Source organism: Daucus carota, chromosome 8, assembly GCF_001625215.2.
Source record: "Daucus carota subsp. sativus chromosome 8, DH1 v3.0, whole genome shotgun sequence".
Taxonomy (NCBI): Eukaryota; Viridiplantae; Streptophyta; class Magnoliopsida; order Apiales; family Apiaceae; genus Daucus; species Daucus carota.
This window is the reverse complement of record NC_030388.2, coordinates 20,901,428-20,924,455: the sequence shown is the minus strand read 5'-3', so window position 1 is coordinate 20,924,455 and position 23,028 is coordinate 20,901,428. Positions and strand designations below refer to the sequence as shown.

General features: G+C 36.6%; 2 protein-coding genes across 2 annotated transcripts; both read right to left on the bottom strand.

The window, feature by feature from the left end:
• Positions 1–1,391: 1,391 nt before the first annotated feature.
• LOC108198902 (abrin-b-like) lies at positions 1,392–3,495 on the bottom strand. Its single transcript, XM_017366675.2, has 3 exons — positions 3,473–3,495; positions 2,719–3,318; positions 1,392–2,595 (listed from the first exon to the last, which is right to left on the bottom strand). Coding segments are annotated over exons 1-3 (1,671 nt in total). The 5' UTR covers positions 3,475–3,495; the 3' UTR covers positions 1,392–1,526.
• Positions 3,496–14,420: 10,925 nt separating this feature from the next.
• LOC108198321 (agglutinin-1-like) lies at positions 14,421–17,951 on the bottom strand. Its single transcript, XM_064083766.1, has 3 exons — positions 17,263–17,951; positions 16,143–16,653; positions 14,421–14,930 (listed from the first exon to the last, which is right to left on the bottom strand). The coding sequence occupies exons 1-3, from the start codon at positions 17,859–17,861 to the stop codon at positions 14,421–14,423; spliced, it is 1,620 nt and encodes a 539-aa protein (XP_063939836.1). The 5' UTR covers positions 17,862–17,951.
• Positions 17,952–23,028: the final 5,077 nt, after the last annotated feature.

The window sequence follows — 23,028 nt, the reverse complement described above, 5'->3', positions numbered from 1 at the left end:
TAATACCAAAGGTCAACCTTTTCCCCAACTATACCTACTTCTGCAATCATGGCCTCCATTTCATGTAAATTTAGACCCATGACAGAACACATATCAAAATAAGCTATCTTCCCACCCACATAACCAGTAATGTCTTCATTGACATGCCCACCATAGTGTAATTTAATAGTAAAATGAAGGCTCATATCTGCATAAGAAATTACAAGTTGGAGCGACAATAAAGCACATTTACACATAAAGTTGCAGCAATGAAGAGAATATTCTCACAAAAACATCACTTTTTACCACAAATGGACCACAATTAAAAAATGCAGCAGTTAAATGAGTAGCACATGGTATGTTTTCAGAAATGTAAACATAATGGGTCCACAACTTCCTAATTAAACCCTAATTACTTAAAGCACACATCAAATATAGTATAAAGGAATCTAAATGGGGCCAACAAATCTAATTAAACCCTAATTTGTATGCATGCTACTTAAAATGGGGGTTTGACGATATTGACATGCAGATATACAGCCTCGAAAAGGATGAAATTTACCTTCATAGTCGGGGATTTCTTTCCCATTTGGCAGCAGAGAAACGTCGCCTTCATCGGCGCCTTCACTTTTGTTTTGACTACTCCTTAATCTTCCTCTCATGATCTCTTCTTCCGAGTAATTAGGGTTTAGTAGCACTAATTTAGGGTTAATTAGTACTCGATTTAGGGTTTACAGAGGGGAGAGCGAGGGTCGAGAGAAGGGAGAGGAGTGTGTGTCTATTAGATTTTAGTTTGCGCGGGGCTTTACTTAGATTTAGATTAAAATCTCTTAATCACTTTTAATTAAACGAGGGTTTAGTGGTTTTAAATTTTAATAACGTTAGTTGGGCTTTAATTGCTAACGGTCCGTTATTTTTGGACGGAAAAGGTGCAATGTGCAGCGCGATAATTACCAGGGGGTGCACAATGCAATTAATAAAAGTTTGTTGACCGAAGTGCATATGGGCCCAAGTTATGAGGTGCATTTTGCAATTAACTCTTATGTAAAAGGTCAAGAAGTCTCTATAAGAAGTTGAGAATACTCGTTTTTAATGACTTATACTTTTTTTCTCAAACACTTTAATCATGCTTAAAATCTTAACTTATTTTAAATTCATTCAAACAGACACTATAGTATATATCTTTTGAATTTTCTCATAAAGTGCTTATTGATTGTTGAGTTTAAAAAAGAACTTTACTGAAAACGAGTAATTGAGTTTTTGCATGTCAATTTAGTCGACTGATGACCAATCTAGTAGGATAATGCAATTAAAGAGCTGATCACATAAGGAAACATAGACGTACACCATGGATACATGGTATGTATGCTCTAACATGAAAACCCTGCTACATGCAAACAGAATATCAGCAATAGATCATGATAAACTTCATTTATTCCAAGACCTTATTAATTTTACATGTGATATAGCATCACTTGTTTATTGTCTACTATTTAAGATCATTACAGTGGTCTTGATTCTTTATCCAGATAGCTCTGATTCACTAGCTAGAGAGTATTTATAGACCAAGTCTGCTCATCTGTAGGCGTATCTGCAGAGTATTCAACAAGTACTATGTTCTTAAGTTTATTAACTTCCAGAACATATTTATTGGCCGCGTCTGAAATGCTGTAATCGTAATTAAATAACCATCGTTCAGCATCACCTCCATCGCACGAATCAAGAACCACTGTTTTAACATCTTGGGAGGACTTTGAGGTCAGGCAGCTCGAGGTTGCAATATTAGGTCGGACAGTACCATCCGGATAAAGTTCCCATTTCTGCGCATTCGTGTTACTGCACTCGACCATTTGCACAGTATTACTGGCAGATGCTTGCATACACAAACTTTCGTAGCCAATAACAGGGGTCACTACAGGTTTAGTGCTATTGCTGAGGCGCCAACCCTGGCTTGATGCATATGTATTCTTTTCCACCGTCAACGCAGAGAACATATTCCCCTTGAAAGCGCTCAATGCTAATCCGGACTTGGGATTTTCAATGTTGCCATTATCATGTATGTTCCACTTGATGGCATCAGGAACAGTTGCTGTTGAGCAGTTGTAGATAGTCATGTTCTGTCCAGCTGTAAGACCCTTTGCGTTCAAGCACTTTCCACCAGATTGAATGCTCCCATCTCTCTTGATTGTCCAAAGTTGATTGGCTGCATTGTCAACGGACTTACATGCATACAAGATTATTGAGTCTCCGTCGTTAAAAAAGTTTGATTCTACATCAACACAGTAGCCATTGCGGCCGCTGATCAGGACAGTAGGTTCTGGAATGTTTTGACAAGTAACCGAGGAAGGTGGTGGAATAGCTATAGCTGGATGACAGTAGAAAAGAATGACCCCAATATTTAAGCGGAAGGTTATGAAGACTGAGGTGACAGACACATCTTGATTAGAACCAGTGGGCAATATAAATGGAGGATAGATTACACCACCAACTGAATTCGTAATTTTATTGGAGAGGTTTTTCCAGTCATCCTCAAAGGCGATCATGGCAGGAGTCGGTAGGAACACGGATGTACTATTATCATTTGAAATGTGTTGCAGCACAAGCTTCTCTACGTACCTGCATAAAATGTACAAAACATAAAGCTCCCTTTAAATTGAATCCTCTGTTTACCAAAACTAAATTGTAGTGTGTTACTTAGTTAACAGTAATTGAATTGTAAAACTCACTGTTATTAATTACCTGGATCGTACAGCATCTGAGATCATCTGAATGACAATGAGCATGGAAGAAGCCATAGCAGAGTCTTTTTTATCATAAAGAGCCTGTATGGCTTTATCTAATTCCCCAATTCCTAAATTAATACTTCCTCTTGTAGTGCCTGCGCTTTTCTCCAGAGCCGAGTAGGAAGAATTGAAAGGAAGCAAGGAACGTGTGGTGCCTACAAACACATTAGATGTTTCTGGACCATCTTGACCTGGAAAGAAATAAGCCTCGTACCCATTACGATAGCCAATTACATAAACATTGACTTTGTCTATCGCCAAAGTGATGCTTGTCCCAGCCGAATTGTAGAGTGTGACCTCAACATATCGATCAGCATTTGCCCAACTGGCCGCGTCTTTGAGCTGGGGAATGCCATAGATGGTGGACTGGCTTCCCATCCCATGTCGAAGATTGTGAATGAAATCACCGTACGTTGTTTGGGTGGCACCACGAGTGTAAAAGGGCAGCACACAATAATATTTCGATTGATGTCCATGCACACAAGTGCTGCTAGCAAGCCATGCTGCGGCAGCAAACAAAAGGAACCTTGAGAGTGTTACTGACATGACTTCTTGCCTGCAAAATATGCATCAACACATAAAATTATTACCATTGTTGCAGAGCTTCAACTAAGCCTTCAACAAATGAAAGAATACAAAAACCTTCACAGTGTTGAAATTACACAAATGAAATTCTCAGTTTGAACTCTGAGCTAAGATATGACACTTACATTGTGAGGATCTTGGTGTGTAACAATAAGGATCCTGTCTAGCTATTTATAGATTTTTTGCTTCCAGAAAATTATATTTCTTCTGAAGTTAATTTACACGTGAGTGAAACACAGAATTAGAATATTTAGGTTAATTAATAATTTCAAGAGTTAATTCTACAAGAACCAACTAAATGGTACCAGCTTGTTAATATTGTAATCAAAACAATGTTAATTTACTTTGCCCAATTCAGTATGCAAAAAAGGGAAAACACATTAGCTAATTGATACACAGTTAGCCTCTGTTTTTAATCTGTCCACTTCGGGACAAATCTGGATCGTAGACTTAGCATGCAATATCTAGTTTTATCTCACACCAAAGCATGGTGATCTAATTTCTTTCACCTAAGACCATGGTCGACGGTGGTGCTAAAATACCTAGCGTCGCTACTCCTCCTTCCGTCCACGTGATTTTTTATTTATATTTTTATACGCATTTGAGATTCTTATAAATTATAGTTTCATAATATTTTTCTTAATTTATTTTTTTAGCAAAAGTTTAAACATCAAATTTTTATTCAGGGAACAAAAAATAAAAGGTATTATGAAATTATACTTTATAGGAGTATCAAAATACGTGTCAAAAAGTAACATAAATAACCTGGGACAGAGGGAGTATATTTTAGCACCAAATTAAAAAAGTACTTGTGATGTTACTTGTACTCCAATATGTATCTGTATTTACTCCAAATTAAATAAGACCAAATAATCTATATTTAATTAACTTTTCTAACATCTTTTAAATGTAATGAAACAAAAATTATCAAACTTGCTATTTCTCTATATTTCCCCACTTTCCTATTTATTATCTGGGCCGTGTCCAATCTTTCACGGATTTGTTTTTGAGTTCCTCCTAAAAAAGCTTCATATTAATTGAGTTGTTAGATTGCTTATATTGAATACAAATCTTTTCTATCTTTTTCATCTGTGACTTAGTTGACACTCACTCAACAATACCACAAGTATAGCGTTTTGCTATTTTAAAATGAAGTTTAGCATCCAATTGGAATTTGATTTTTTGATAAGTGCTATATTATGGATATAACATCATTTTTAGCACCAGGGCCGGCCCTTGGGTAAGGCGACCAAGGCGGCCGCCTAGGGCACCACTGTCCCAGGGGCACCAAAAAATCTTTATATATGTAGTATATACTAATAAATTTATGCATTTATATATATATTTATTTGTATTTGAATTTACCGTGTTAATCTTAAAAAGTGTTTTTGATTATGTCATTGTATATTGATCTGAATGTATGTAAAATTTTCCTTTACGATCTTGAAAAATAGGGGCACCATTTTCAATTTTCGTTTAGGGCACTCGAATCTCTAGGCCCGGCCCTGTTTAGCACCTCCACTGGACTTCCCTTTCAAGCTAAACAAGTGCATCTATGTTAGGTACGAGTATCATTCTTGATTTTTCGTCTTGCCCGATTTTTATTTTATAGCCGTAGGTCTGGTGTTTCTTAAAGACAATGTAGAAGTATACCAATATACCATTTTCCTCGACGAGGGCCAATTCTACCATCGTACTATAAAATGTTTATTCGACCATCACTATAAGCTAACGGAGAAGTAAACTCACTCTCTTCGAGCACCCGGTCTACACTACTTTCATCATATCCTAGAGATATATGCATACAAGGATATACAGACTCTTGACTGAACTTCAAAGGGTTTTATATCAAATTGGCCACCCATTACATCAAAATTTCTCACTTTACCCACCCATCTCATCGGGAACTCGTTTGAGCCACTGTAAACAAAATATATATCATTTTACCCACAATACTATTCATACATTTTTATTTAATCATTTATAAAAAATTAACCATTTGTTTTTTTGCTATAAAACCGCCTCGAGTACCTTCATAATTGTCTCTAGTATTTATCAAAATAATTTGAAAATTAATAAAGTAACATAGCTATTTATTAAAAAAATATATAGTAATAAATATATATTTATGTGATCACCCTAAATATGTTGCTTTAGAAATTTCTAAATTATTTTGATAAATAATAGAGACAATTATGAAGGTGCACGAGGTGGTTTTGTAGTAAAAAAACAAACAGTTGATTTTTTATAAATGATTAAGTAAATAAGTATAATTAAGGATGTGAGTAAAATGATATATATTTGGTTTATAGTGGTTTAAACGAGTGGCCGATGAAATGGGTGGGTAAAGTGAGACATTATTACGTAATGGGCGGTGACTTTGATATATAACCCGAACTTCAAATATTGAGGGAATGTGCCCTCTCATAAGAGTGGGGCATGTGCCCTCTCATAAGAGTGGGGCACGCTCTTGCTTGTATAAGACAATCTGATGTCCAATCTGATGTCCCTATATTCATGGGCCCATATCAATAATGATATTTTTATAAACATTCTTGATCATATTTTGGACCTAACATTTAGGGATGTTTGGTTCAAGGTTAATGAACTCTGTTAATAGGTGGTTAAATCATACTCTTCCCACATCTTAAATTTCCATATCATTCTTTTTCCCGTTAACTCAAATTCCCATTCCCAACCTTAATTTAAAGGTCCCCTTAGTCTTTTTTTTGCAAGTACTAGAACACAAGAATCAACAATTTATCATCAGGTGATCATGTGTACTTATGCTCTAATACCACTTGTTGGGTCAGCCCTAACTCCACAATAGTACGATATTGTCCGTTTTGGGCTTAACCCGCACGACTTTGTTTTTGGGCACCTCTCAAAAGGCCTCGTACTATTGAAGTTGTTCTGGCTGCTTATATTCTAGTTTTATACCCCTCCCACAACCAATGTGGGACAACTCCTAACAACTAGCTCAGTAGAAATACAGTACGAAGGCTAATGTATTGATAAGCCTTTCTTTTAAAACTTGAAATATTGATCTTTAAGTTCTTTTAGCTATTTATTAGTAGTTGCATTGTATCTGTGCTACATTAATTAACGAGCTGGTAATTTATAGTATTCTTTTGAAATCAATATACTTATATAAAGGAGAAGCGAGGGGCGTGTAGGTGGCGCCTCTCACATCGCTCCGTTCTATTTTTCTAATTTTTTGGAATTTTTGGATGAAAAATATCAAATATCAGAACTACCTTTTTTAGTTTCGGATATATTAGAAGTAAGTTTCAGAATCTGATTTTTTGGAACTTTTAAATGAATAATATCAGAAACTAAAACTACCTTTTTTAGTTTCGGATATATTAAAAGTAAGTTTCAGAATCTGATTTTGTTTCGAATTATCTACGGAATATAGTAACTTGAAAGTTTTAATCTGATTTTGTTTCTATATAAAGGAGAAGCGAGGTGTGTAGGTGGAGCCTCTCACATCGCTCCGTTCTATTTATTAAAATTTCCAATTTTCTGAAATTTTCGGGTGAAAAATATCAATAAATTAGAACTACCTTTTTTTAGTTTCGGATATATTTCAGAATTTGATTTTGTTTCAGATTATTTATGGAATATAGCAGCTTGAAAGTTTTAATCTGATTTTGTTTCAGATTATTTAATTATAGGAAAGAGTAGCACACAAGTCTCTCTGCACCTATAAATACCCCTATAGGTTGTAGGGTTTTGGATCATCTAAACACATATACTCTCTCTCAATACCACTACTCTACCTCTCCCTGGTGATAGTTCTCTTGCTCGATTTCTAACTCGGTGGTGCCGTACTTTTGCAACGATAAGTGAAAGCTGTTTATACGGTATTAAAAAAAATAAAGGTTGTTACAAGCAAAGGTAGTTATAGACCGCTACGTGGGAGTTGACAGATCCAAACACGGGAGAAGAATATAGTCTTGACATGATATTGATGGATGATATCAATAAATTAACTATTAGTGATGTATGTTTGTTGATTATTCTTTTATAATATTTGTTTTGTTTATCGGGCATGTTTGTTGTTGTTAATTTTTATATGATTTACTTTGTACACAGAAAAATATTATTCATGCATTATCTGCTTGCTCCGTTCAAGCAAATTTTAAGTGAAGACTATTCATACAGTATTCAAAAATAAAGGTTAGTTATAGACCTCTATCTCACGGAATTAAGTTAGATGTTTTTGTGCATAATCAATCTAAAAACTTTGGAGGAAGGTGTCAACGTAAGGACATGATTACTTTAAAAAAAAAACAGAAATAAAATTAAGATTCGTCATGCTTTAAATTGTTAATTACATGTAGAAATTTATTTTTTATTTTTTCACCATGAATTATAGTCCAATTTTACAATTTTATATATTAGTATTGGTATTACATCAAGATTGTTATAATATTAAATTTATTTTATCCTACAAATATTAATTTTTAATCATTAATATACTTTTTATAGACAGCCACAAAATTATTGGCTTCTACAAATATTAATATTGAATCATTAATATAATTTTTATAAGCCGCCGCAACGCGCGGCTTCTCAACTAGTTTAAACTAAAATGCATTCTTGCTTTAAAATAACAACGAATTTTGTATGGACTACAGAAGACTAATTCAGAAATTTGTCCACCAGATCGGTTGAGTCTTGCTAAAGCCAACTGGGTAATGGCTATGTGCCAAATATCCTTTACTAGTATGCTTGCCCGCTTCTCATGGGCAGGCAATATTCTTTCGAATTTTTTTTTAATATAAATTTAATGTTTTTATATTAATATTTAAATTTATATATAATATATGTTCAGTGTTTTATTTTAGCTATTTACATACATCTACACTAATTTTCTTATTTAGTCTCCTCCGTTTTAAATATAACCCACTTCTCTCTCAATTTCGGCTCTTCTGCCTCATTTTCAAACGACTTTACCAAATTCCATATCAATCTTCCTGCTTTTCCGAATTTGTATTAAATGGTGTATGCCCATATTGCAAAATAACATATTCACATCGTCATAAAGAATATACATGTTCATGTTCATGTTCACTCATTCCGCACATCATTAAAAATCCATTAATTAAAACCATTCTAATACCGAGGACTGATAATTAAATATTATATAGAGATTAACATACGTTAGCATATATGATTATAAAAGTTCAGGCGTGTGATGAATTCATGTTTTACTCTCGTCAAATATACAAGATACATGATCTTGTCACAAAGTTTTGCAATTAGACCCGGCCATTCGGGCGGCCGGGGCAGTTCGGGCCGGTTCAAACAGTTTTCGAACCGTCATAAGTGGAACCGTAAATAATCTTATAACTATATAGAAGGGAAAGTTGAGTAGTTCTCGTATCACTCATCAATTATCCTTGACAAAATTCAACTATGCAACTACAACGATAAGCAAAGAAAAAAGGCTATTTTTGACCAGAAATTCAACCAATGATTATTTTTGGCCGTAAACGGTCAAAAATAAAAACGGTCGAAATTAAATATTACAACCAAAATTCGGTCGAAAATATTTTCAGTCGAATTTAGTTTTTTTTTTTGATTAAACTATTTTATAGCTATAGTATCTGTTCGATACCTGAATTCTGATATAGGTGAGAGTCGAACCCAAGACCTTGGGGATGACTGAAGTATGACTTTACCAGTTGGTCGAAAATAGAAATAAATTCGACCTTTTTTCGTCGGTCGAAAATTTTCAGGGCAAAATAATTGGGAGAAATTTCCCACCCAAAAAAATTTCAACTAATTTCGACCATTTCTGGCCGAATTTAATAATTTCGACAATTTCTAGTCGAATTTAATAATTTCAACCATTTATGATCGAATTTATTTTGACTACAAAATGAAGGGGGAAAGGAATTTTTGAGCGGAAAAATTATCGCCCAATTCTGGTCAAAAAAATTTGAACTAATTTCGATCATGTTTGGTTTAATTTAATAATTTCGACCATTTCTGGTCGAATTTAATAATTTCGACCATTTTTTTAAAATTTTGAATGTTGCTAGTTTAATATAAATAATTATATATACCAACATAAAAATTAAAACAAAGAAGAATATCATTTGTCATGTGTTGAGATAAATTTTAAGAAATTAATTTTGACTCTCATAATCGGTAAGCTCGGATTTTGAGAATGCAAAATGTTTTACTAACTGTATTGGTAAGTTTCTCCCATCCTCTAACTGTTGGCTTTGCATTTTCTGCTTCTTTTAATATGTCTTCAGGGGTTCTCTGCTTATCAGACACATGCTTGGAAGATCGGTGCTTCGATATCAATCAAAAATTATAGATGAAATATGAATATAGTTGCTGAAAATGGGGTGGAAAACCGGATAGTAGATTCTACTGTTATTTTCTTTTTAAAATGTGATATGTTAAATTTGTCCGGATTTGGTCGAATTCAGCATTTATAAATTCGACTAATTTCGGTCGAAATTATACTTTTTGGGCGTTGAATTTAAAATTTTCAATTTTTTTGACAAATATTTGAAATTTTCAAATTTTAGAATTTCAGACTTTCGGTCGAATTTAAATTTCGACCAAATTTGGTCGAAATTAAGAAATTACATATTTTCGACCAAGTTTTTAAATTCGATCATAATCTGACGGTCAAAAATAGTCGCTTTTCTTGTAGTGACATTAGAGATTATTAAACTATTATAATATCAATAAAATAATAGTTATTAACGTATCAATTAATTAAAAATATCTTGAATCAAGTATCCCCATCTAACATACCTCAAAGGCTCAATGTAATATATATATAGAGTCTTACTATAATAGAAACCTTCTTATCCTAGAAACTAAAAACCCATCTTAAATATCACTGAATCCTAAAGCACATATCACCAGTACATACACCTTCTTCTCCATCTTCCTTGCCATCTACATCTTCACCTCCACCTCCATCTCCGTCACTCCACCTCCGCCTCCTCCACTTCTGCCGCTGCCTCCTCCTCCACCGCCTCCTTCACCTCCACCGATGCCGGCTCCTTTCCTCCGCCTCTTTCACCTCCACTGCCGCCTTTTAATTGCAACCCCAGCTGTCTTCTACGGCTCCGGCGAAGCTAAGAGGCCTGAAACCACAGCGTCACTCCGTTGTCTACCTCCTCCGCCATCTCAGCTGCCTCATCTGCCACCTCCTCCGCCACCCTGTTTTTGCCTTGCCCAATCCCTTCTATGCTCCTGCCCTTTCATGCTCACCTCCTCTCAGAATCGATATTACTCCCAGAAGCGATAACAAGCACAGATCTGAAATTTTCGCTGACTCTGGAGTTTTTCACTAATTTTTGCAACGCATATCACTAAATTCTAAAGAGGATACCACTAAATTATATTGAGAATATCACTAATTTGAATTGGTTTCTAGTTTTTATTTTAAAAGTGGTTTATATTTGATCATGAGCCTATATATATATATATATATATAGACACACACACAAATTACTAAATATAAATTACAGAAACGCTGAATGTATTAAAATTTTGTTATAATCTTGGGTATTGAGTATTCATCCAACAATTAGAAAATAGTGTGTTGTGGTTAAGAGGCCCCTGCAAGGGACCTGTTGTTAGGATCGCATCCACTATAGATTGACGGTAATCAAACACAATAAGAAGCACGAAAGTAAAGAACACAAACAATTAACGTGGAAACCCCTCAAGGGAGGGTAAAACCACCAATCCACTAAATATGAATGTATTACAAGATTGGAGTCGCTCCCTCACTCAACACTCTTGTATACAAACCCCTCAACTTGATCACAAAAGTTCTCTCTTGTGTATCTCTCACACAACTCTCTAACTTTTGCAATACAATAAAACTCCTACAAATAACTATATTTATAGGCACCACAAATATTCTAATCCTAATTTACTTCAAATTCCTATTTATGATAATTACCATCTTTTCCTATCTTGGATAGAAATCCTTCCACAATTAATATTCTACCAAGAATCGGATTGCCTCAATTATCATAAATAAGATACCTTCTCAAATTAGGACTCTTGACTTATTTAGGAATTCGGGACGGAACCCAACAAATCCTCCCTCGGCTCGAATTCCCTAATACTTCAACTGAATCCGAGAATCTCACCTTTTTCTCGGTCTTCGTCTTCGTTTCTCCACCATCTAAACAATAGATGTTCTTCTTGTTCATCATCCCTCGTAGAATCAAGCTATTTCCTTTATACACCTTGCAACTTCGCCCTCGTCCAACGAATCTGTACCCTTGTGATGCCAACACGCTCAAAGACAACACATTCTTTGATGCATCTGGTACAAATCTCACATTGAGAGCCTTCTTGATTGTACCATCATGGAGTTTAAGACAAACAGTTCCAATCCCGTGAACCTTCATCTTCTCATCATTCCCCACAATGATATTACCAAGATCTTCATCCGTGCATAAAGTCTCAAACATCGCTCGATCCCTACATATGTGCATGGAAGCAGCAGAATCCATCACCCATTCTGATTTATTCATCACCGAATCAGGAACGGTATCCTCACTCGCCATCAAAAACTCTCCATCCTCAATCACATGTGTAGAGTGCGCATCTTCAACTTTGTTCTTTCCCTTCATCTCTTTAAAGGATCTCATGTCTTCTTTAAAGCTCGGACAGAACATCTGCATATGACCCGTTTCACCACAATAATAGCACTCAACAGTGCTCATATCCTTCTTACTCAGCCGAGATTTACTTCTTCCTTGTAGATCATTGCGCGCACGACTCCTCCCTCTTTAAGCACTTTGGACAGCTAAAACCGTCTCACCACTTTGAGAAACAGCATCCTTTGTCATCCTCTCATTATCTCTTAGCGCTTTTAACACATCATCAAGCGTAAGAGACGTCCTCCCCACTAACAACGTCTGCTTAAAATATTTGAAGGACTTCGGTAATGATGACAACAGCAACAGAGCTTGTTCCTCGTCTTTCATCGACTCATCAACATTAGCCAGATGACATACCAGCTGATTAAAACAACTAATGTGATCATGGAGATTACCTTCTTCATCCAGTTTTAATGAGTACAACTCCATCTTCAAATTAAGTCGGTTGGTCAACGACTTTGAAGCGTATATGCTTGCTAACTTGTCCCATATCTCCTTCGGTGTCGACTTCTTCAACACGTTATATCTCACATCGGGTGCAAGTGCCAGCCTGATTGTACTCGCCGCTCTCTTCTGGATTTTCGCCCAATCTGTATCACTCATCTCTTTTGGCTTTGTCTTCTCCAAGGCATCATCAAGTCCTTGTTGAATTAACACATCCTTGACGGTTAATTGCCACATAGTGAAATCCGTCTTCCCATCATACTTGGGTGCATCAATCCTCAACGATTTCAGATCCTCCATCAAGCCAAAAAATTAACTCGAGACCAACTACACGCAAACAGCCTACTTCGTGATTGTCTCCTCTTTAACGTCGAATCTACTCCTCGAACCTGAGCTCTTGATACCAGTTTGTTAGGATCGCATCCACTATAGATTGACGGTAATCAAACACAATAAGAAGCACGAAAGTAAAGAACACAAACAATTAACGTGGAAACCCCTCAAGGGAGGGTAAAACCACCAATCCACTAAATATGAATGTATTACAAGATTGGAGTCGCTCCCTCACTCAACACTCTTGTATACAAACCCCTCAACTTGATCACAAAAGTTCTCTCTTGTGTATCTCTCACACAACTCTCTAACTTTTGCAATACAATAAAACTCCTACAAATAACTATATTTATAGGCACCACAAATATTCTAATCCTAATTTACTTCAAATTCCTATTTATGATAATTACCATCTTTTCCTATCTTGGATAGAAATCCTTCCACAATTAATATTCTACCAAGAATCGGATTGCCTCAATTATCATAAATAAGATACCTTCTCAAATTAGTACTCTTGACTTATTTAGGAATTCGGGACGGAACCCAACACCTGTGTCGTGAAAGTATAATTAAATATGGACCACAATTGCATTATAATTGAGATGGAAAATTACTTGTATTCTTTTGTACGGATTAAAAATAATTATGGATACCAACAACAAGTCCCTTTCCATATATCAGCAATGCTTCTTTTTTCTTTCCTACTTGCATATAGACCACAAATCAAAAAAGTATTATTGCATCAAATATTGACTCTTTTTTCTTTGCATTTTCTCAGGAAGTTTATTTTGATTGTTGAGTTTAAACAAGAATTTTATTGAAAACGAGTAATTGAGTTTTTGCATGTCAATTTGGTCGACTGATGACCAATCTATAGTAGGATATGATTCTTAGTGATGCAATTGAAGAGCCGATCACACAAGGAAACATAACAATGCGATCGGATACCAATTTAATCATTTACTTGGTTCCTGTTTGAATTTTCATTTCAACGCAGATTCAGCATTCCTTATGAATCAGACTAAATTGCAGTCGTGCTTTGAAATAACTTGGGAGATTGCATGGACCAACAGAAGACTTGTAATTCCTGGGTGAGTCAATTGCCAACTCCAACTAGTTATGCACAATCCACCTTGATGATGAAAGGTTACATAAAATGCATGGAATCCTAGTAACTGACGAGTGGTTTATTAAGCATGGAACTGTATATGTAGCTGACTAACTGGCCACATTCACTACAACAAAGCTGGGTATTTACCGCAGGTAATAACTTAAGAGAGGGCTGTAAAGAGTCAAGTCTGGAGAGCTTAATTAGAGTGGACGCTGATACTGTCCACTCTAATTAAGCTCTTATATGTTATAGAAAGCGATCGAATTGCTCTAACATGAAAACCCTGCTAATTAAGAGAACCATGGTACATGCAAAAAAAATATGGGCAATAGAGCAGATAAACTTCATTTATTCCATGACCTTATAGATTTCACATGTGATATAGCATCACTTGTTTATTATTTACTATCTGCAAGTAAATAGCTTGAATCATGACAGTGATCTTGATTCTTTATCCAGATAGAGTATTTATAAACCACGTCTGCTCATCTGTGGGCGTATCTGGAGGGCATTCAACAAGTACTATCTTCTTCTGTTTATTAACTTCCAGCACAAATTTTTTAGCTGCGTCAGAAATGCTATAATCGTAATTGAATAACCATCGTTCAGCATCACCTCCATTGCACGAACCAAAGTTTTGACATCTTGGGAGGACTTTGAGGTGAGGCAATTAGAGGTTGCAGAGTATGGTCGGACAGTACCATCCGGATAAAGTTTCCATTTCTGCGCAGTTGTGTTACTGCACTCGAGCATTTCCACTGTATTACCGCCACATGCTTGCATACACAAACTTTCGAAGCCAATAATAGGGGTCACTACAGGCATAGTGTTATTGCTGAGGCGCCAGCCCTGGCTTGATGCATATGTATTTTTTTCTACTGTCAACGGAGAGAAGGTTTTACCCTTGAAACCGCTGACTGCTAATCCAGACTTGGGATTTTCAATGTTGCCATTATCATTTATGTTCCACTTGATGGAATCAGGCTCTGCTGTTGAACAGTTGTAGATTGTCATATTTTTCCGGGGAATTATCTTGTATATTGTTTTTTCAATCTTATTTTCAAAAATACTACCTTATCCAATCTTATTTTCAAATCTCTAAAATATTTTCAAAAATACTACCTTTTTGAAAATATTTTCCAAAAATACGGTGGTTGCATATGCAACCATATATGCAACTACAAATCCTGATTTCAAGTTTCAGTTTTCAAATGTCATTTTCGACCTCATCTTTGGAGTCGATATATATATATATATATATATATATATATATATATATATATATATATATATATATATATGGATTCCAAATATGAGGTCGAAAATGACATTTGAAAACTGGAACTCGAAATCAGGAATTCAGTTGCATATATAGTTGCATATGGTTGTATTCAGTTGCATATGGTTGCATTCAGTTGATTCTATTGCAATCTAATGGCCCCGCCAGGGGCACACCATACATCCGTTGCAACTTACAGTTTTCAGTTGCATTTAGTTGCATATGAGGTTGCATTTAGTTGCATATGAGGTTGCATTCAGTTGATTCTATTGCAATCAAATGGCCCCGCCAGGGGCACCCATACTTCAGTTGGAACTTACAGTTTTCAGTTGCATTTAGTTGCATATGAGGTTGCATTTAGTTGCATATGAGGTTGCATTCAGTTGATTCTATTGCAATCTAATGGCCCCGCCAGGGGCACCCATACTTCAGTTGGAACTTACAGTTTTCAGTTGCATTTAGTTGCATATGAGGTTGCATATGAGGTTGCGTGCAACCTCATATGCAACGGAAAACTGTAAGTTGCAACTGATGTATGGGTGCCCCTGGCGGGGCCATTAGATTACAATAGAATCAACTGAATACAACCCATATGCAACCATATATGCAACTGAATTCATGATTTCAAGTTCCAGTTTTCAAATGTCATTTTCGACCTCATATCTGGAATCGATGTATGTATATATATATATATATATATATATATATATATATATATATATATATATATATATATATATATATATATATATATATATATATACATCGATTCCAACGATGAGGTCGAAAATGACATTTGAAATCTGAAACTTGAAATCAGGATTTGTAGTTGCATATATGGTTGCATATGCAACCACAGTATTTTTGAAAATATTTTAGAGAAGGTAGTATTTTTGAAAATAAGATTGGATAAGGTAGTATTTTTGGAAATAAGATTGAAAACGTGATTATTAATAAAAAAAAGCCCTATTTTTCCCAGCTGTAAGAGCCTTTGCGTTCAAGCACTTTTTGCGACATTGAATGCTCCCGTCTCTCTTAATTGTCCAAAGCTGATTGGCTGCGCCTGCATTCTTAGTGGACTTACATGGATACAAGATTATTGCATCTCCGTTTCTATAAAAGTTTGATTCTACATCAGCACAGTACCCATTGCGACCGCTGATCAGGACAGTAGGTTCTGGAATGTTCTGACAAGTAACAGAGTGAGGTGTTGGAACAGCGGTAGCTGGATGACAGTAGAAAAGAATGACCCCAATATTTAAGCGGAAGGTTATGAAGACTGAGGTGACAGACACTTTTTGATTAGAACCAGTTGGTAATATAAATGGAGGATAAATTACGCCACCAACTGAATACGTGATTTTACTGGAGAGGTTTTTCCATTCGTCCTGAAAGGCGATCATGGCAGGAGTCGGAAGGAACACCGAAGTACTATTATCATTTGAAATGTGTTGCAGGATAAGCTTCTCTACGTACCTGCACAAAAATGTACAAAACAGAAAGTTCCCCTTATATTGAATCCTATGTGTACCAAAACTAAATTGTAGTGTGTTACTTAGTAAAATAGGGGTGTAATCGAGACGAGCTGAGTCGAACACTGCTGGGCTCGCTTCGAGCTTGATTAACGAGTTCGGGATTCGGACTCGAGCTCGAGTTCGACCGAGCCTTTAATTTCATGTTCGAACCTCGACTCGTAAAGAATTCGATAGGCTCGAGTGCAGCTCGAAAACTCGAATCAAGTCACCGAATATTTATTTGACAAAAACTCGAAATATGATTGGTTCAATCGAGTTCGATTTAATTAAATATATAAAAATATAAATAAAATATTAAATATTTTTATAAAACTTATAATAAAAAATTAAAAATAATAGAGGCTCGATAAGGCTCGCGAACCTGACAAGCCAAGTAATTTGAAGCTCGAGCTCGGCTCGGTAAAACATTCAAATAGCTCGAGCTCGAGCTCGATTATTACTGAGTTGAATTCGAATATTTTACCAGCCGAACTCTAATAGCTCACGAACAGTTTGACTCATTTACATCTCACTTAACAGTAATTAAATTATATAATTTACCATTATTTACCTGGATCGCACAGCATCTGAGATCATCTGAATGACAATGAGCATGGAACAAGCCAAAGCAGAGTCTTCTTTCTTATCATAGAGAGCCTGTATGGCTTTATCTAATTCCCCAATACCTAATTTAGTACTTCCTCTTGTAGTGCCTGCGCTTTTCTCCAGAGCCGAGTAGGAAGAATTAAAAGGAAGCAAGCAACGTGTAGCGCCTACAAACACATTAGATGTCTCTGGAACATCTTGACCAGGAAAGAAATAAGCATCATAACCATTCTGATAACCAATTACATAAGCATTGACTTTGTCTATCGCCACAGTGATACTCGTCCCAGTTGAACTATAGAGTGTCACCTCAACATATCGATCTTCATTTGCCAAACTGGCCGCATCTTGGAGCTGGGGAATGCCGTAGATGGTGGATTGGCTTCCCATCTCATCTCGAAGATTGTGAATGAAATCAGCGTACGTTGTTTGGTTGGCACCACGCGTGTAGAAGGGCATCGCACAATAATATTTCGATTGATGCCCATGCACACAAATAATGCAGCTAGCAAGCCATGCTGCGGCAGCAAACAAAAGTAACCTTGAGAGTTCCCTGCAAAACATGCATCAACACAACAAATTATCATTGTTGACAATTAAAAAAAAAATGTTTCTACACAATAATATTTCGATTGATGCCCATGCACACAAATAATGCAGCTAGCAAGCCATGCTGCGGCAGCAAACAAAAGTAACCTTGAGAGTTCCCTGCAAAACATGCATCAAACACAACAAATTATCATTGTTGACAATTAAAAAAAATGTTGGGCCGCGCAACACCCATTAACTCCGCATTAGTATGATATTGTCCGCTCTGGGCCGTGGCCAAGCCAGCACGGATTTGCTTGCGGGCTCCTCCCAAAAGGCCTCATACTAATGGAGTTCTTTGGCTGCTTATATTCAAGATAAATCTTCTATATCTTTCCGATGTGGGACTTGGATTGAACCCACTCAACAATCTCCCCTCAATCCAAGAACCACCAATCTTGTGACCCTTATACCGCCGCTACTCATCGGTTCCTCATCTTGCGGGACACGCCGTCCAAGACCTCCAATCGTAGTTCTGGAGAGCCTCCCCACATCACACAACTACAGCCCGCAACCCCGGGATCAACTTCTTAACCTCGGCACTGATACCACTTGTTGGGCCGCGCAACACCCATTAATTCCGCATTAGTATGATATTGTCCGCTCTGGGCCGTGGCCAAGCCCGCACGGATTTGCTTTCGGGCTCCTCCCAAAAGGCCTCATACGAGTTCTTTGGCTGCTTATATTCAAGATAAATCTTCTATATCTTTCCGATGTGGGACTTGGATTGAACCCACTCAACAAAAAAAACACAAATGAATTGTCAGGTGAACTATGATCAGATAAGATATGATGAGTTAACACTTACATTGTGAGAATCTTGGTGTGTAACAATAAGGATCCTGTCTAGCTATTTATAGATATTTTTTGCTTCCGCAAAATTAGATTTCTTCTGAAGTTAATTTACAATTACACGTGAGTGAAACACATAATTAGAATATTTTGGTAAATTAATAATTTCAACAGTTAATTCTACAAGAACCACCTAATAGGTACAGCTTGTGAAAAACGATTTAATTTAACTTTGCACAGCTAAGTAACTAAACAATAGAAAAGCACGGTAACTAATGGATACATAACTATGCCAAAGCTCAATTGATGATTTCTTTGATCGTCCTAACCCGAAATAAGCCAATTAAATTCACTGTTTGGTTGAAAGTATAATTAAATATGGACCACAATTGCATTATAATTGAGATGGAAAAAGTTTTTTCAAGTTACTTGCATTATCTAGTAACAAATGTACTATTATGGTTAAATTGAAAAAAACACAATAGTTATATAGTTTTTTTGGGAATTAAGTCTAAAAATAACTATATACACCAACAACAAGTCCCTTTCCATATATCAGGCAATACTTCTTTTTTCTTTCCCACTTGCTTATAGACCACAAATCAAAAAAGTATTATAATTGCATCGAATATTGACTCTTTTTTTTTTTTGAATTTTCTCAGGAAGTTTTTTTTTAATTGTTGAGTTTAAACAAGAATTTTATTGAAAACGAGTAATTGAGTTTTTGCATGTCAATTTGGTCGACTGATGACCAATCTAGGAGGATATGATTCTTAGTGATGCAATTGAAGAGCCGATCACACAAAGAAACATATATAGCAATGGAATTGGATACCTATTTAATCATTTACTTGATTCCTGTGAAAAATTTCAATATTTCAGCGTAGATTCAGCATTGATCCAATGGTAACTTGAGCTTTCGCAATTTGTCCATCTTGTTCCTGTTTCTACGCTGCTACGCACGAACATATACAAGTGGTGTTGGAAATATTAAACTATTAGCGCAACAATGAGGCAGTTATATATCAGGAATTAACAAGAACAGGCAAGGCACCAAATAACGAAACAATACACGAAGGCAAAACAGAAATATAATCAATACCTTAAATCTACAAGAAAAGACAGAAATCACTTAGCTTGCGAAGCTTTATCAAATACTGATCAAAATCAGAATAACAGCTGAGTCGCCTAGCCCTTGAAAAGCCTAGACTGTTCTTGAAACGATAATTGCCCCACTTACGCTGTGTTGGGTTACAGCAATCTCGTCTCCAGGATAAAACAGCTCCGATCAACTCGTTCACAGACACGCAATTGATCAACAGCGACCTGACCTCAGTTCGCCCAAAAAACCTAAGCAATCTTTTTTGTATGTATTATTGTAGAGAGAAAATAGAGAAGAGCAGCAGCTAGGGTTTTGTATTTTTGTTCTCAGTGTATCTCACAAAACGTTTTGATTCTGTATATAATACAAAATAAAACGTAACTGAAGATATGGCATTAATTACAATAAATATTCTGACTTAATGCATTTTATTTTAATTGAATATATTTCAGTACATTCACCACTCAGGGGCACGTACATTCAGCACTCTGGGGCACGTACATTCAGCACTCAGGGGCACGTACAATCACCGCTCAAGGGCACGTACATTCAGCACCCTGGGGCACGTACATTCAGCACCCTGGGGCACGTACATTCACCGCTCAAAATAAAATTATAAGTCAGGATTTATTTAATTAATTAATTCAAGCTACTAACTTCAACTCAATTTATTTATGGATTACACTAAGAAAATGTCTTAGATCCAAACATGAAAGTTTAAGTCCTCATTACAAGGAACAACCTCCAACTGTTAGATTAAGGTAATTCCATCAAGAACCCATACAAAATGAGTCTTAAACTTACCATTTTCTAACAATCCCCCACTAATCCATACAGAAATGCATATCAGATTTTATCATGACTTGTTTTTCAGAGTAGGTACCCTTCCGGGTTTGAACCCTCCTATGTCCTCTACTTCGATGGCTACCGGATATAGATGGAATATTTCACCTTGAATCTTTATCCGTTTGGTGTAACCACACTCCATAGACGACGACAAGTCAAAGGCTATGGTACAGATCTACGGCTTTGAGACGTTAATGGTCGTGTCTCGATCCTGTTCGACGAATGTTTCAAGGAATAACCCATTCCTCTAATTGCGACCACACAATTACATTCGCTTAGCTGGGCATCTCCAAAGATGTACTGCTAACATCTCGTCAAATGACTTGACCCCATTCAGAGTTTTAAAACTCTTGCTATACATGCAGTAACAGTACCTTTTAAAGTTTCCAGGGGATAGACTCAGATACACAAGTATCTAGTTATATGTAGTAAAGGTACTACCGATCCATCCTTACAACTTGTTATTACCACATTGAATACACTTTGAGGGATCTCCTCTCAGGTGTATTGGGTTCCCGCTGTAGATGAACCATGATGGGTTACCAGTCCCATCCCCAACCTCGACTTAAGGACTACAGCATGCTCAAGCCCCTTAGTCAACGGGTCAGCTATATTATCCTGAGTTCCAATGAACTCTATAGCTATAACCCTATCAGAAACAAGACCCCTTATAGACTTAAGTCTAACTTGGATGTGTCTCTTTGTTTTAGCGTTATACTTTACACTTCTGATCTTGTCAATAGTTGTACGGCTATCACAATGAACAGAAATGGCAGGAAGCGGTTTGCTTACTACAGGTAACATTGACATCAGTCCATGTAACCATTCAGCCTCCGTCCCCGTGGCATCCAATGCACACAACTCAGCCTCAAAAGTAGACCGAGTAATCAAAGTCTGTCTAGAAGACTTCCAGGACACAGCTCCACCCGCTAGGGTAAACACATATCCAGTCACTCCATTGGAGCCGGATTTCTTAGCTATCCAACTTGCATCACTGTACCCCTCGAGTACCCCCGGAAATCTCCGGTAATGCAAGCCAAGAGAAATAGTTCCCTTGAGATATCTAAGAACTCTATCCAGAGCCTCCCAATGAGTCTTGTTCGGACAGCTTGTATATCTGGCTAACTTAGACACAGAATAAGAAATATCTGGTCTAGTCACGTTAGCAAGATATTGCAAACTACCAATAATCTGAGAATACCTTAACTGAGACACAGGTACACCTGAACTTTTCTTGACAAGGGCCACTTTAGGATCATAGGGTGTACTCGCGATTCTACAATTTGAATAACCATACTTCTCAAGTATAGATTTCTCTATATAATGAGACTGTGACAAGGTTATTCCATCAGTTGACTGTGTTAACTTGATCCCAAGAATCATACTAGCCTCACCCATATCCTTCATCTCAAAGTGCCTTTTCAAGAAACTCTTTGTCTCGTTAATAATCGCAATATTGGTTCCAAACAACAAAATATCATCAACATATAGGCATACAATCACACATTCATTTCCTCTAACCTTATAGTAGACGCACTTATCACTTTCATTAACTAAAAACTCGAATGCTAAAACAGTTTCATCAAACTTTTTATGCCAGTCGATAGGTGCTTGTTTAAGGCCATAGATGGACTTGACTAGTTTACATACTTTCCTCTCGTTACCGGAAGCAATAAATCCTTCAGGCTGATCCATGTAAATCTCTTCTTCAAGGTCACCATGAAGAAAAGCAGTCTTTACATCCATTTGATGGACGATAAGACCATGCACAGAAGCCAATGCTATAAGCATTCGGATGGTTGTCATTCTAGCAACAGGAGAGTATGTATCAAAATAGTCTATACCTTCTCTTTGCCTAAAACCCTTAGCAACTAGCCTCGCCTTGTACTTATCTATTGAGCCATCCGGGTTCAACTTTCTCTTGAAGACCCACTTACATCCTATAGTAGAACACCCAGGAGGGAGATCGACTAACTCCCATGTTCCATTAGAAACAATAGAGTCCATCTCACTCTTTACAGCGCCTTTCCAATGCCTTGACTCCGAAGAGTCCATGGCTTGACGGAAAGTTAAAGGTTCATCCTCGACATTGTAAGTGAGAAAGTCACTTCCAAAGTCCTTGACTACCTTTGCACGCTTACTCCTTCTAGGTTCCTCTACTTCGTTAGGAGTAGAGCTACTACTAGGATTCGCCCCCACATTTGTCATCTTTTCCACATGATCGGGAATAGAACTCGATGTGAGAGTCGGATCATCCTCAGAATTACCCTGAGGTATACCAGTCTTCATAGGGAACACGTCCTCAAAGAACGTTGCATCACGAAACTCAACTATCGTATTAGCCACAATGCCGTCTATGTCAGATTTTATAACTAAAAATCTCATAGCGGTTGTGGTCTCTAG